The sequence below is a fragment of the Pogona vitticeps genome, chromosome 8 (genome assembly GCF_051106095.1).
Source record: "Pogona vitticeps strain Pit_001003342236 chromosome 8, PviZW2.1, whole genome shotgun sequence".
NCBI classification, from domain to species: Eukaryota; Metazoa; Chordata; class Lepidosauria; order Squamata; family Agamidae; genus Pogona; species Pogona vitticeps.
In genome coordinates, this window is record NC_135790.1 from 3,698,689 (window position 1) to 3,713,933 (window position 15,245).

General features: G+C 41.8%; 1 protein-coding gene across 4 annotated transcripts in view; it reads left to right on the forward strand.

Moving 5' to 3' along the window:
• Positions 1-14,547, forward strand: part of ZMAT4 (zinc finger matrin-type 4) — a 127,390-nt gene extending 112,843 nt beyond the window's left edge. For all 4 annotated transcript variants that reach the window (XM_020780399.3, XM_078379683.1, XM_020780398.3 and 1 more), the window contains 2 exons: positions 2,257-2,353; positions 14,082-14,547. In XM_020780399.3, the coding sequence (XP_020636058.1) occupies positions 2,257-2,353; positions 14,082-14,097 (113 nt within the window). In that variant the 3' untranslated portion in view covers positions 14,098-14,547. The remainder of the gene's footprint in view (positions 1-2,256; positions 2,354-14,081) is intronic.
• The last annotated feature ends 698 nt before the right edge of the window (positions 14,548-15,245 follow it).

Genomic DNA, 15,245 nt, shown 5'->3' on the forward strand with positions numbered 1-15,245 from the left:
GATCCCCACCAGCTGTTTCACCCTGCTCCACCAAAGGGTCAACTCTCTCTCCCCACTTTCTTCAAAAATTGGGAAGAAGATTCCAGAAGAAACATGGACATGGTATATTTAAGAGTACACCCAGCAGCTTTTGGGATGTGGTGGCGCTGCGGGCTAAACCGCAGAAGCCTGTGCTGCAGGGTCAGAAGACCAAGCAGTCGTAAGATCGAATCCACGCGACGGAGTGAGCGCCCGTCGCTTGTCCCAGCTCCCGCCAACCTAGCGGTTCGAAAGCATGCAAATGCAAGTAGATAAATAGGGACCACTTCGGTGGGAAGGTAACAGCGTTCCGTGTCTAAGTCGCACTGGCCATGTGACCACAGAAGATTGTCTTCGGACAAACGCTGGCTCTGTGGCTTGGAAACGGGGATGAGCACCACCCCCTAGAGTCGGACACGACTGGACAAAAAATTGTCAACGGGAACCTTTACCTTTACCTTTACCAGCAGCTTTTGCAAATGTGAAAGTCAAAACCATGTCGAGATTGAAACTTAAACCAAAGCAGCTGTGTCTACTAATATGGAGGCATCGTTACAGTCAGTGACCCAAACTGGATGAGTCCTGGCTCATGATGGGTATGAACAAGGGTGGTTTCTGTGGTTTCGCCACGAACCACAAACCATCACGAATCAACCAAAAAGCCAAATTGTGAACTGGTTCGGTTCTATGGAGTTTGTGGGTTTTTTCAGTTCATTGTTTGGTACATGCCCATCTCCAGTCTTGACACGTTGACGTGTGAATGCCATGAACCAAGATAAATTGGGGTGTGTGTTTGTCTCAAAAGAGGTCCATGATTTTCCCACTTTTCAAAAGTACACCACAAAATGCTGACAATCATATTGAGGTGGTGATCAGCATTTCCCTATAAATTTTCTGGTTTTAGACATTTTCAGAATTAATCCAGGATCGTCACCAAATGTTAGACATCTCGTGTAACATATGTTAAACTGATAATGGTTGAACAAGCCATCTGTTGCTTCAGATATGCTGTAGAGGCACAATGAGATATTATATATTTGGGGCACAATCCAGCGGAAACAAAGCATCTCGAAGCTCACTGATTCCTGGTGGGGGAGGCAAAAAAACATATTTTTCAAACTGATAGCAAAGACGCTTAACAGAGCTTTAAAAAAAACTACATTGTGGGCTACATAATTATCTCTGCAAGCCAGTATGGTGTGATTAAGGTTGGAGAAAATTACTTTTTGGAAATAGAATTTCCCAAAATATTCCAGCCAGCATGTCCACTGACTGTGTTAGATAGGTAATCTGGGAGCTAGGATTTTAAAAAGTAACTTTTCTCTTCTCTAGGGTACCTACATGAGACTGGAGTTCATCATTGCCTATGGTTTCCAACCCTGAAATGACTTCCTGAATGGAAGTAATAGATCCCTTGTTTTAAATCCATCTAGTGGAGTCAATTTTAAACTAAATAAAATGACATCATGCTAGTAAAATAACTAACACCGAATGCCTTAAAGCTGATTAGGAAGATTTGTATTTTGCAAAAGTGTTGTATGCTCAGTAGATAGCATTACAACCTATAATTCTATATTGATATTTAACCGGCTGATGTAACATTTTGTGGGAAGAAATTCAAAGACCATTTTATGGTGTTTTTTTTAAAGAACTGTACATCTTTTGCTTCATTTCAAGGTGATGATAAAAAAAGGAATCAAATTTGCTGAATTAGAAAGAAAAAGTCAGGGAAAAGGGCAATTTAACTTGACGTAGATAGCAAAGAGGCTTAGCAGCGCTTTGTTTAATAATCATCATCTGCTGTCAAGTCTATTCTAATTCATGGTGACCTTTTTCAGAGTTTTCCAGGTAGAGAATACTCAGAAGTGGTTTCCCACTCCTTTCCTCTAGGGGGCGCCCTGGGACTGTGCAGCTTGCCCAAGGCCACCCAGGCTGGCTCTTCTTTCAGGAGGCATAAGTGGGGAATCGAACTCCCAACCTCTGGGCTCCACAACCAGAGACCCAAAACAGTTTCTGAATCCACTGCACCTCTCTCGGTTTCCCTCTCTAGGATGGAGTGTGAGGTGGAATGCTAATAAAAGAATATAAAAGCAAATTTGAGTCAATAAAATATTCTTGGTTCTCACTTCACCTGCAACATAATAAACATAACATACATTTTGTCTTGAAATCCCAGCAAATAACCGGTTGCTATTGTGATATAACAGTGCAGCTAATTCTGTTGCATTCTGTTCACAGGGCTGAAGCGGAGTTATACCTGTAACATCTGTAATGTGACGCTAAACTCCATAGAACAGTATCATGCACACCTGAAGGGCTCTAAACATCAGACTAAGTGAGTAAGGCTATGTGTCATCTGGATGGTTTTGCCATAAAAGAAAGCAAGCTATATGCAAGATACGAGGTTGAGGGTGGGTGGGATCGTATCTATGACAAACAGATCCCTTTTACCACTTGAGGGAGCACATCTTCTAAAAATGAGCCAAGCAAGTGAGCAATGCTGGGAACACCATTTCCCTCCTCTTTTTTCATCCTGTCTGATTTGGAGATCAGAACCGCATGCTGGGTCTTGGCGAAAAGCAAACCAGAGAAGTTGATAAGGAAAAGGGTAGCACCCCCCGCAAAAAAAAGAGGGTGGGTGACCATTTCTGTTTGGCAGATCAGTGATAAGACCATCCCCAAATTTCTTCATTTTCCAGGTGGAAAGAGGCTGAGATTGAAAATATCAAAACAGGAGGATATTCAAAGAAGTATCTGTGTTAGGCAGCCTCACCATCTTGGCAAATTGAAGTTGAAGGGGTGAGGAGAAGAGGCAAAATACTGTAGTGCTTTAAAGGCTTATAGATTTGTGTCAAGGAAAGCTTTTGTGAATCAAAATCCACTTCTTCAGTCACAAGGAGCGCCAATAGATAACCCTTGCCACTGTGGAGATAAATATAAAAGAGTTGTATATGGATTTTTAAGGAGAAGTAGACTTTCTTTGCTCGAAATGGATGTATAAAAAGTTAATGTGGCCTAAGTTGGAATCCCAGAAGCACACATGGGGAGACTAAATTCTAAGAAATGTCAGATATTAAACCTGTAAAGCTATGTCTGATCATATTCTAGCCTAGGTATTGAACTAAATTTGCATCAGTGGATAACTGTGTACACACACACCCTCCCAGCAAAATTTACATTTGAAAGTATTCCAAGAATTTTGCCCATTATTGAGAATAGGACATTCATGTCTGGGTAGTAATCAGTCACAGGCAGCATTTGGAACAAAGCTAGCATAGTTTGAGAGATGGCCCCATCCTTTTCGCATCAAACTTGCAAATTAAGTCCATGTTTACCTTCCAGTTTAAAAAGAAAGCAAGATAAATGCAAGATACGTAGGTGGATGGGTAGGTGGATTCAATCCACGACAAGTAAATGTTTCTTATCACCTGAGAGAGCACTGCTCCTAAAAACAAGCTAAGCATACCATCTACTTTGACAATGTAATTCCCACATAAGGGATCATATATGTATGCGGAATCACATTCACAACATTCTAGAGTTCGGGCAGTAATCTTCCCCAACACACACAACTATGATCATCTAATTCCTTTTTGCCTGCCCCTTGAGAAGCAGCATTAGAGATTTTCTCTGGTGCATTCAATCTTTGGATTACATTCAGTGCTCAGCTAAGTGCTGAATTTTTTTCTTTCCCTCCTTTTCCTCATCGGACCATTTCCTTTTTTCTACAGCATTTCAGGAGGTCATTTGTGCACTGCTGGATAAAGAGTGTGTGGCATTTTTGTTACGTGTCAAGTCCCTTCTGACTTGCGGCAAATCCAATAGGATTTTAAAGGGACAGGAGATGTTCAAGAGGTAGCTTCCCATTGCCATCCCCAGTGAGCTTCCATAGGTGAACAGGGATTTGAACCCAGGCCTGCTGAGTCCTGGTCTAACTCACTACATCATGGAATCCATGGCATGCTCTCACAGCATCACAATGTGGCCCTTGCCACTTCTTTTACTGACAAGAGAGAAGATGCCAGGTGTTGTCTAGTGTTTTTCACTATAATTATGTCCATCTTGTACCTCATCATCCCAAACGTTTCTCAGTCCCTTTAAAATAGGGTTATTTTCACAAGTAATATTGCATTCCTTAGTGTTTTGTAGAGAACTGGCCGCCTAGAGTAGTCCACCACGACTAGATAGGCAGGATATAAATTAAATTATTATTATTATTATTATTATTATTATTATTATTATTATTATTATTATTATTATTATTATTATTATTATTAATAATAATAATAATAATAATAATAATAATAATAATAATAATAATAATAATAATAATAATAATAATAATAATAATAATAATAATAATAATAATAATAATAATAATAATAATAATAATAATAATAATAATAACTGAACTGGCCCACAACTTGCAGACCCTAAGACTGACAGGAACACCTTTATACCTTGAATGCTATACCCCGTCAAATTCTGCCATGCAGTTCAGGGATCAAAGGGTGAACTAATAACCAAATAGAGGTATGTCTGCTTCAGGATGGTATATTGAAATGTATCAGTTCAAATGCCTATTTAACTGCCCACCAGGAAGATTTCTGAAAATACTTGGCTTTGAAAGAATGTAGAGGTATTTTCCGAACCTATGGGAATTTCTGTAGATTGAAGGATAGGGTTTGAATTGGGGGTGGTGGATGGGTTTGTATTTCCTAATGATCATGTGCTGTCAAGTCAATTCTGACTTTCCAAGGTTTTCCAAGTAGAGAATACCCAGAAGTGAATCGCCATTCCCTTCTTCTGGGGGCATCCCTGGGACTGTGCAGCTTGCCCAAGGCTACACGGGCTGGCTCTTCTCCCAACAGGCACAGTGGGGAATCGAACTCCTTGTCTCTGGCTGTGCAGCCAGATACCTAACTCACTGAGCTATCCCACTGAGAATTTCAATGCCTGCCCACCCACTCCCCAAAAGAGGACAAAATACTGAAAAACAAAATAAAAAGCTTTTGTTTCTTAGCACCATGGCAAACCCAATGGACGTCATGGGCCGTTGTGTGAATTGTTTGCATGGTTTCAATATGAAAATGTTGATCTGTGCAGGAAAGGCACATAATCGCCTTATGAATGAACAGATGTGAAGTTGACACAGACCAGATATGGCTCATCTACTCCATCACAAGCTGACTTATCTCATGTCTGTTCACATCTTTTCTTCAGAGTTAACATTCTTAGTGCTCCTAAATGTACTCCCTCATCACTTATTCATCATGCTTTACATTGGGCTGGTGCCTCCTGAGACATATAATATAGCTGAGGAAACATGACATTATCAAATTCATCAGCAAGAACTTTTGCAAATTTAATTAGAAATGACAGTGGGAGACGATCACCCAACCAGTTTTCAGACACCGATTGCTTTGATCATTCTGCCTGCGTGCTGTGTTTATTCTTACGTTCTTTCATTTGGAGCTGAGAAATTCAGCATTCGGCTGATGTACCGTACACATGGGTGTATGGCATGCATTCAGTGGAAAAATTCTCAGGTGCCCAGGAAGGGAAAAAAGCGGCCTGCAGCAAATTGATTATGTGTTACATAGCCCAACGTTTCACCAAAGCCAGAGCTGGTTTACTTAGTTTGCAGATTTATAGGCTGTTCTTCGGTCTTTACAGCAGAACGAAATATTAAATAAGACAACATAAGGCAAGAGAACTAAGGTATGAAACAATGCCTTTTTAAAAGAAACAGCCATTTATTCTATCGGATTTCATGCACACCGCCTGGAGAGAGCTTTGTATCCTGAAAAGCAGCATAGAAGTACTTTATCTAAATTAAATATAAATAAAAAGAAATGAAGACCAGTTGCTTTAAAATAATGTCCTTCGGAGGGATCTGGCCCCCAAAAAGAGCCCAAACAGGTATGATGCCATTGGCATTTTTTACCTAGGAGGCCTCTGGAATGATGCTGCATGATGACATGGCACCATTAAACAGGGTTGGGTGAAGGCTTACAGGGTCATTGAACATGCAACCAGACAGCTGTCAAGGCACAGGAAAAGGTCACGATAATGGGAGGGATCTCTCTTAAAGTTGCCCTTCTGTTTTTTGGGGAATCACTCCAGCCTGGACCACAAAAGTAAAAGCCCTACAGCTGGACCTCAAAGGTCCACCATGGACACCTATCAGTGTTGGGTTGGAGTGCATTTCCCCGTACATTGTGTGATCTCTGGGGGATAAATCACACCGAACCACTGCACATGACATATGGGGAATTGTGCTCCAGCCCAACTTTTCATCCTGTGCCCAAGTTGGTCCTTTTTTGGGCCAGGTTGAAGCAATTCTTCAATGGACAAATGGATCCTTTAGGGGAGATCACTCCAGTTAAAACCACCCTTTCCAGTCCACTCAGATGGCACGCTCAGACTCTTTCATGGTGTAGGGGTAAATTTAGAAGTTCAGGTACTTATTACAACAGTCTCCATAGCCTCCTCCCATTCCAACAATAAGGCAGGTCCCAAAATACAAGAAGATGAACTGGCCCATGTCAATAAATAGGGAGAAAGACTTACCTAAATTTAATGGCTCTTAGTATTACAATAGGGAGAACTTGCAAGAATGGGCTATTCCTGAAATAGTCAATTTCTCTCCCAGCTGCTGTGAGGACTGCAGGTAAGCTCAGAGCAAACAGGGAAGCCTGGGAAGGCTGGCAGAGACCCCACTTATCAGGAGGTTCCCGGTAATCTTAAATGCTGGAAACAACCCAAATCAGAGCAATCCCACCCACCCTAAAAAGGCAGTACCTCCTGACTGGGATCTAAAAAGATGCAGGGAAGCTCCCCCTCAGGGAGGGGTTGGTGCATGATTGCCCACATCTTGTGTGATTGCCAGGAAAAGCATCAAACCAGTCCAACTCCAGGTTGACCAAACTGTAGGGCTGTCTGATTGCAACATTGGTTTAAACAAAATCCCCGGGAATTTTCTTAGCCAGAGCATAGTATTTGCCATATAAGGCCTTGTCTAATATATCCAGAGAACACTGTGGTCCTATTATGGAGCCCACACTAAATGACTAAAACTATACCAAATCAGTTTGGAGTTTTTGAAGAGCTGAGGTTGATTTATTCCATAATTACCAAGGACTATTCTCTCCCCCCCCCCGATCACATTCCTTCCACAAATTTCCTGCTATATATGGAGATATATAAATTGCTCCTCCCCAACTCAAAATAGCAGTTTATTATGAACCTCTAGGACATCTACCAGCGTTCTCATTAATATGTGTCCAGATTCTCCACAACATCCGTAGCAGAGGACAAAGATAAAAAGTTTAATTAGGGACTCAGGATGCAAGCAGAAATGATTGAGTTATTGTGTAACTGGCTCTTCTCAGTGGTGGAGGGGAGAAGTGGCCTTGTCTTTCCCCCTACACAAAAATCTGAGAGAGACAAGGGGGTGGGGAGGGTAAGCGGTTTCTTGAGGATGTCATTTGTGCTGATGGCAAACAGCCTGTTTTCTGTGGAGATCAGGGTTAAGTGGATGACAGTAGGGACATGGCGCTCCCCTAATGGGATCACACATACCTCAAGAAGGTGGAAGAAAATCTCATAGCCAATTACATGATTTCTTTGGATGGTGGTCCATCAGGGATAAAGCCCAGCTCCTTATCCCAATTGTGGAATATACTGGCCCTTAGGGCTAAAATGGAGTAGGTGCCTGAAAAAGAAATCTGAATTTAACTTGGGTTCACAGGCAGCTGAAGTAAGGCAAGACTTTAAGGACAGCAAATGCTCAGATCTGTTATGCATACACTTTGACGGAGGTAGGATTCTACAAGATAAGAAGCTTGGTCTGCAAGTCTACATCACATGTCCTCTCCTCTCTAGAGTTCTTGCCTGCTCTGCACAGGAAATTGATATATCAATGCCTTTCCCACTGAGTCCTACACAGGGAACATGCTATTTGTGCACAGGAATTCTAACAGTCCTATGCAGCTTTCTGTTTGGAATGTGTGCTCACTAGAGATGGGCATGAATTAAAAAATGTATCACCAAATTTGCTCAAAACCCCCGTTAATTTGTCAATTCGTATTTGCACGAATCAATGTTCCCAACAAATACGGATCAATGATTTTTAAAGCAATTTTTATTTGTCGATTTGTTTGGATTTAAAACAGCCCCCCCCCCCCCCGGCACCTAAATACACCAAAATCACAGGGAAGCTTCTCCTGACTCTCCTCTATAATCCCTCCAAGTTTGCTGAAGACTGGATTACCCCAAACCAGCTGCTATAGGGCACTTTCATGGGGGGTCCACTTTGTGGGTGTATAACCTAGATGCCCTGAAACCCAATCTTCACCAAATTTGTAGGGATTGTAGAGGAAAGTCAGTGGAAGCCTCTCTGTAATTTTGGTTCTCTAGGTGCCTTGAAGGAACTTTTCTGGGGGGACACCTCCTTGTAGGTGCATAATCCAGACATCCAAAACCTAAATATCACCAAGCTTGTGGGGCTTATAAAGGAGAGTGAAGGGAAGCCTTCCTGTGAATTTGGTATCTCTAGGTGCTGGGGGTGCATTTTATAGGGTTTTAAATTGATAAACTGATTCATGAATTCATCAGAAAAAATCATAATTCAAGATCCATCAACCTTGATGAATCAAAACGAATCACAATTTTTCTGTGCAGTCTTGCAGTGAAACCTGTATAGGCAGCTGGGTCAAAATTCCTGGCGTGGGCAGCAGCAAAGCATAATTGATATAGGTTCACTGGCTTCCTTTGCCTTCCATAATGGCCTCATATTGCTAAATCCCATTGACTTTCTGTCACCTGGACAAAATTGGACTTCCTGTGCACTTTTTGATTGGCAGGGATTTCTCAGAAAGAAGAAGAGATGCTGGCAATTGTTTCTACAAATTAATGCAAAGAAAAAAATAGCAAACAAGAATTAAAAGGGTTGGTTTTCATGAATATTTTGTCACCATATCACTCCTCACCCCTTGGCCAAAATCCTGTCGGTTAGCCAAGTAAATCGCACTACAGTTGGCCTATTGAATCAATGGGGACTTAGTGACTCAGTTCCTCTGCAATTTCCATTGATTCAAATGGGTCTACGCAAACTATGACTTCATTTAGTATAGTGGATCACAGTTAGAATAATAGGCCCATTTAAACCAATGGGATTTATGGATGAGTGACTCACTAAGTCCCCATTGATTCAATGGGCCCACATTAGTAGGATTTGCTACTCTAAGCAACAGCATTTTGGCTATTATTCTGAACAGCTGTTGAAACAAAAAAATCTGGTGTAGCAGAGAATAGCCAAGTAGGTTTATATAAGGTGTTTTTTATAACCAGAATCCAGTAAAGTTGTTTGTTTGTTGTTGTTGTTTTACAAAATTAAAACATCCGGAATATCTCCGCCAGGAATATAAGGACTTGTCCTTCAACCAAGCATCATCTCAAAACTCAGGATAAAAGAGCAATCAACCCCAAAAATTGATTCCTCAACAGTTCACGCAGGGGAAAAAAATATCTCCAGCTGAAGCCTCAGTGACTTAATGGGAGCTGCTGGTTTTATTTAGACTGTGAGCACAGATGCCTAATTAAAACTGGTATTTATTAACATAAGCTGCTTTGTCATCCCCAGATCTGAGCTAATCAAAATATTCTATCTATCATGCTGGAGGAAATGTCACCTTCCCCTCACGATCCTGTTTTCGTCTGAATAATTCACTCTGACAGTGTTTGGGTTTCAGTAGCAAACAGAAAAAGCTGAGCTGATTTGGGAGGTGTCGTCCCAGATCCTGAAGTAATTAAAAATGCCAAATAAATATGGATTATAGATAATAATAGGTAATAACAGATTGTCACTGCTCCCAGATTCTGGAATTCCCTCCCAACAGGAAGCCAGGCCGGCTAGTTCCCCTCTTTGCTGTCCTTCTACAAGCAAGCGAAGACCTTTCTCTTTAGGCAGGCTTTCCCTTAGTGATTGACTGACTCAGAGGGGTTTTAAAGTAGGACAGGTTATATTTTGTTGCTTCTAAATCTGGTTTCAGTCATGCATTTTTAATATAATGTTATTAATTATTCTTTTTTAATTTTTTTTTATTTTTAAAAACTAGGGATAAGGTAAGGAGTAAAAAAGGTAGAGGTGGATTTGGGGGGGGGGAAGAGGGGGAAGAAGAACACAAAATGTAGTGTCATCCAATCTGTTCATGTTGAGATATCAGGTTGACTTTCTGCCTTTCTACAATTTGATTGCCCTCCGGGTTTCAACTTATAGTTACATCTTAGTTTAACTCTATGTTATTCAAGCGCTATCTGGTGACTCAAGCCATTTATATAATAAATCCCATCATTCAGTTGCCTTTTTGTATTGGACAGTCTTTCAGCATTTCTGATTTTGTTGTTGTTTAGTCATTAAGTCATGTCCGACTCTTCGTGACCCCATGGAGCAGAGCACACCAGGCCCTCCTGTCTTCCACTGCCTGCTGGAGTTGGGTCAAATTCATCTTGGTAGCTTTGGAGACCCTGTCCAACCATCTCATCCTCTGTCGTCCCCTTCTCCTCTTGCCTTCACACTTTCCCAACATCAGGATCTTTTCCAGGGAGTCTTCACTTCTCATGAGATGGCCAAAGTCTTGGAGCCTCAGCTTCAGGGTTGATTTCCTTTAGAATGGATAGGTTTGTTCTCCTTGCAGTCTGGGGGACTCTCAAGAGCCTCCTCCAGCACCACAGTTCAAAGGCATCAATTCTTTAGTGGTCAGCCTTCTTTAGGGTCCAGCTCTCACTTCCATACATCGCTACTGGGAAAACCAAAGCTTTGACTATGCGGACCTTTGTCGGCAAGGTGACGTCTCTGCTTTTTAAGATGCTGTCTAGGTTTGTCATTGCTTTCCCCCCCAAGAAGCAGGCGTCTTTTAATTTCGTGGCTGCTGTCACCATCTGTAGTGATCATGGAGCCTACTTATGATCCATTTCTGCCGCTACATAGCTCAGTGAGTTAAGTCTCTCATGGGGTAGCCAATGGTTGGGAATTTGATTCCTCACTGTGCCTCCTGCAAAGCAGAGCCAGCCTGTGTGATCTTGGGCCAGCTGCACAGTTTCTCTACCTGGAAAACCTAAAAAGTGTAGCCATAATCACATGACAGCATATTAATGTTGTTGTTGTTTTAAGTATATAAATAAACCTTATTTGTAAACCAACATCTTCCATTAACTATCAGGTTGCTCGATAGCTTGGAAGGTTTTGTTCATTGCAAAACTGACATGTCTGCTTAGCAGAATAAGTGCTTTGAAAATACAAGGAGGAATTATCCAAGAATATAATTAGTGAGGCTTCTTGCTCAAGGTGATGTATGAATGCAGTTGTTCCCATTTCACGACGAGACACTCTGGACAAAGGTCTGGTTGGAACTTAGCTTTGATCTCCCTCAAGTGTATGATGCCACTATGAAAGAAGAAGTGGCTTCCAAGCCCTTCTTAGAACTCTCCACTGCCTCTCTTAGCTCACATTCGCTTTTTCAAACACAGCATCTTAGACACAGAAGCCTTTCTCTTTCTGAATGCTGAGCCACTTGAATAGGATATCTTTATTGGCCTCCTTTCCTCCAATGATTCCCTCCACTGCATTCATCTTCAATGTCTTTTTGAAGTCTAAAGTCTACCAGATATTCCAGTTCGTGTCTCCCCATGGCTTAGTTTTCTATTAAACTCCATGAAATTTGGTTATGCACCAGAGCCATAATGCACATCTGTCTCAAATTAAAAAATAACAATAATTCCGGTGACATTTATTAATAGCTACAAGTTTATTCTGTGCGCTTTCTGCTTTGTGGAGAAAAGTGAGCAATATATGAAAAAGAGGGTTATAGCCACATAATAATTCCAGCCGATGAATAATTATACAAGCTAGTTGAGATATAAAGGGGTTTTAATTTATCACTACTTCTACGCCTCTAAAAAAGAATTACCCTGTCTCGAAAAGTTCTCATCTTTCCATTTTTTGCTGTAAGGGGGAAATAGTTATTTTGATGGGCTTAAGTGTTTAGATCACAGTTTGATAATCACTGAATTGATTGTGGGTATTTAGGGCATTTGAAGGGTTTTGACTGACTGATTAAATTGTTTTTGTGGACCATGAAATAAAGATTTTCTTCTGTTAGTCCTTTGGAGGGCAGTTGACTGTAGCACACTTAAGATCCAGTTCCTATCGGTCAGATGTTCCCAATCTTGGGTCCCCAGATCTTCTTGGACTTCAACTCCCAGAAGCCTTCACCACTAGCTGTGCTGTTCAGGGTTTCTGGAAGTTGGAGTCCAAGAAACTGTGAGGACCCATAGCTAGGAAGCACTGCTGTAGGATCTCTCTCCAAGGAATCCTGTAACATGTAATCCGCAACAGGACCCCCCCCCCAAAGAAAAACTCCTGAATGGTTGGGTGACCAAAAATGGGATCAGAATAGTCTGGATGAAACCAACAAACTTCTTATTTATCTACTAATTCCAGGCTTTTAGAGACCCCATTGTCTCCCCATGACACATCTGTCCACCAAACCTCTGGCCGTTGAGAGCTTAAGCCTTAAAATCCTACTTTTGGATCCCATTTGTGGTTCGGAATGAGGCTGGCAGTTCTCCTTCTTCCGACCCCAACCTTTTAACAGCCGCACAGTGAAGAGACACCCAACATGATTCTGTTCATGCTGAGAACGGGCGTAAACACTGAATTTGTTCAATGACCATGACTGTGTTTTATGTTTCCTGTTTTCCGTGTCCCAAAATCCCCCTTTTCCTTCCTCCATGAGCGAGAAAGAACTTGAGATTTACTGTAAAAGAAAAAGAGAGGGCGATAAAGTCCTCCAAAATTTAGATTCAGATATTCCTACTCAAAGGGTTGGGGGTTCAATCCCCCGCTGGGTCTCTTTGTCAGGGGCTGGACTCCATGATCCATAAGGCGCCCTTCTAGCTCTGCAGTTCTAAGGTGGTGATGATGATGATCAGGAATTGCAAATCGCTATCGAGTCCGACTTGACTTGGATTCTACTCAGGGGTTTTGTGGGTGACTTACGACTCTGTGCGCACATGCGCAGAGACAGGGGTCTGACTTGCCTCCCCCATCAGCTGGCCGGCGTATGCTTGGGTGGGGGCAGCATCACAGTTCCCGGAAGGGAAGCCAGGCCTGCTGCCTTTGAAGATGGTGCTGGCTGGTGGCCGGCAGTGGCAAGTGGACTGATGGGAGAGGTAGGGGTGGGTGGAGGTGGGCAGAGGTGGTGGCGGCCCACTATCTCCAGGCATGCATTGGCTTATCAGCTGAGAAGCACATGCAGAGAACATGTCTTGGGGTCCAACTCCCAAGTCCCAACCCTCGGGACGGAGGACTTGAGACTTGGAGTCGAGGCTGAGGATTTGAGACTTGGGTTCTGCATAAGACTTGCCAACATTCCTGATGATGATTCAGAAAAACACTTACTCTTTTTTTGTCCTGTACCTCCTGGAATTGTCCTGCAGCCATGCTGAGGATAGAGCAGACCTGGCCAAAGTGCGGCCTGAGGGCCACATACGGCCTGCGAGCCGCTCCTGTCGGGTCCGCCGGTCGTCGCTCCAGTCTGGTGTTCAGACTTGTTCGAGCCCAAGACAGACTGGATTTCTCTCACTGAACAAGTTGAACATCAAAACCTTTTATAGCTTTTTGTCTAAAGTTGGTCAGTTGCTTATCTTTAACATACCGCAAAAAAACCTCTTTAGTATTTGTGAAGATTAACAAGTTTAAAATGAAAACAATCATAACATCACTGTTTCATTTTATTTTTAAGTAAAGTTGGTTCGGCCCCCGAACACAGTTCAGATTTTTCATGTGGCCCCCCCTATAGAAATTAATCACCCTCCCCTGAGATAGTGTCTAGCAAATGGAATTCACACAGAAAATTCTCCCCCATTTTTTTTCTTTTGTACTCTGTAGTCCGATCTGAATAGATATCTGCTAGCTCTGTGCAATGGATCCTAATGTGATTCCTTATTTCTCTCGCTGCTCAGTAAGAGATTTTCTCCCTTTTTCCTCCATTTTTCAGTCTGAAGAACCAGTAAAAAATGCAGTGAAATAACTCAACCACAGCTATTTCTTCTACAAGGAAGAGCCTTTTGCCTACGGATGGGACACTGTCTTGGACAATGAACGCTCCCTGTGTGGCATCATTAATGTATAGCTAACCTTTGCTTTGGACAATGAATTGATTTTACTTTTTGTTTTTTATTTGGTGGTGAGTAACAAGACTCAGATGGATTTTTTTACCCTTTGAAGATAAAGTCTATATATTCAACATGAAATCAAGAGTATGTTTTAAAAAATGTAATACGTATACATTTTTAAAAAAACACACACATATATATCTCCCAGGCCGTCTGCAGAGACCATTGGAATAAAGTATTTTTTTCATATTTATTATTAGATTTCTTCACAGAGTTTAAGATACTGTTAAATTACCCATGATTGTGATGTAAGTAACATCAGCAAGAAATAAACATTATATCTCTCTACCACATTCCTGCGTGATGTTTGTTATACGAGTAGAATTCTGGGCTGTGGATGATGGTCAATGGTTCCTCGCCTTTGGGTGGTACGTGATAGAAGACATTGTCCACTTTGGGAACTTCAGTGAGCAAGTGGTCCAGTTAAAAAGAGAAACCCACTGGAAACATATTCTGTCATTCAAATACTTCTTTCTCCCACCTCAAGGGAAGATTGCAAGTGTTATTGGCTTCTTTTGCTTCCACTGCTTTGGCTCCAGCCCATGGAAAGATACTATTCTGTGCAGGAGTTGTAACAATCCTGAGAGCTTAACATTTGTTTTGCCCTCTCTGATCAATCCTGCATAGGAAAGATGCTGTTCTGCACAGGATTTTTAATAATTTTGCATAGCTTGATATATTTTTTCAGCTCTGTCCGATGATTCCTGCCTTTCCTGATGAATCCTACATAGGACAGGTGCCATTGTATGCAAGAATTGTAATGATCTTGCACAACTTGGTGTGTCTTCTCTTCTTTCTGAGGAATCCTGCATAGGAAAGATGCCATTCTGTGCAGGAATTGTGACAATCCTGAGAGCCTGGCATTTCTTTTTCTGTCTCTCATGAATCCTGCATAGGAGTCTGTGGAGGATCTGCAATAATATTGCATAGCTAAGCATTTCTTCTGCCCTTTGGGATGAATCCTTCGAATAAAACGTACTGTTCAA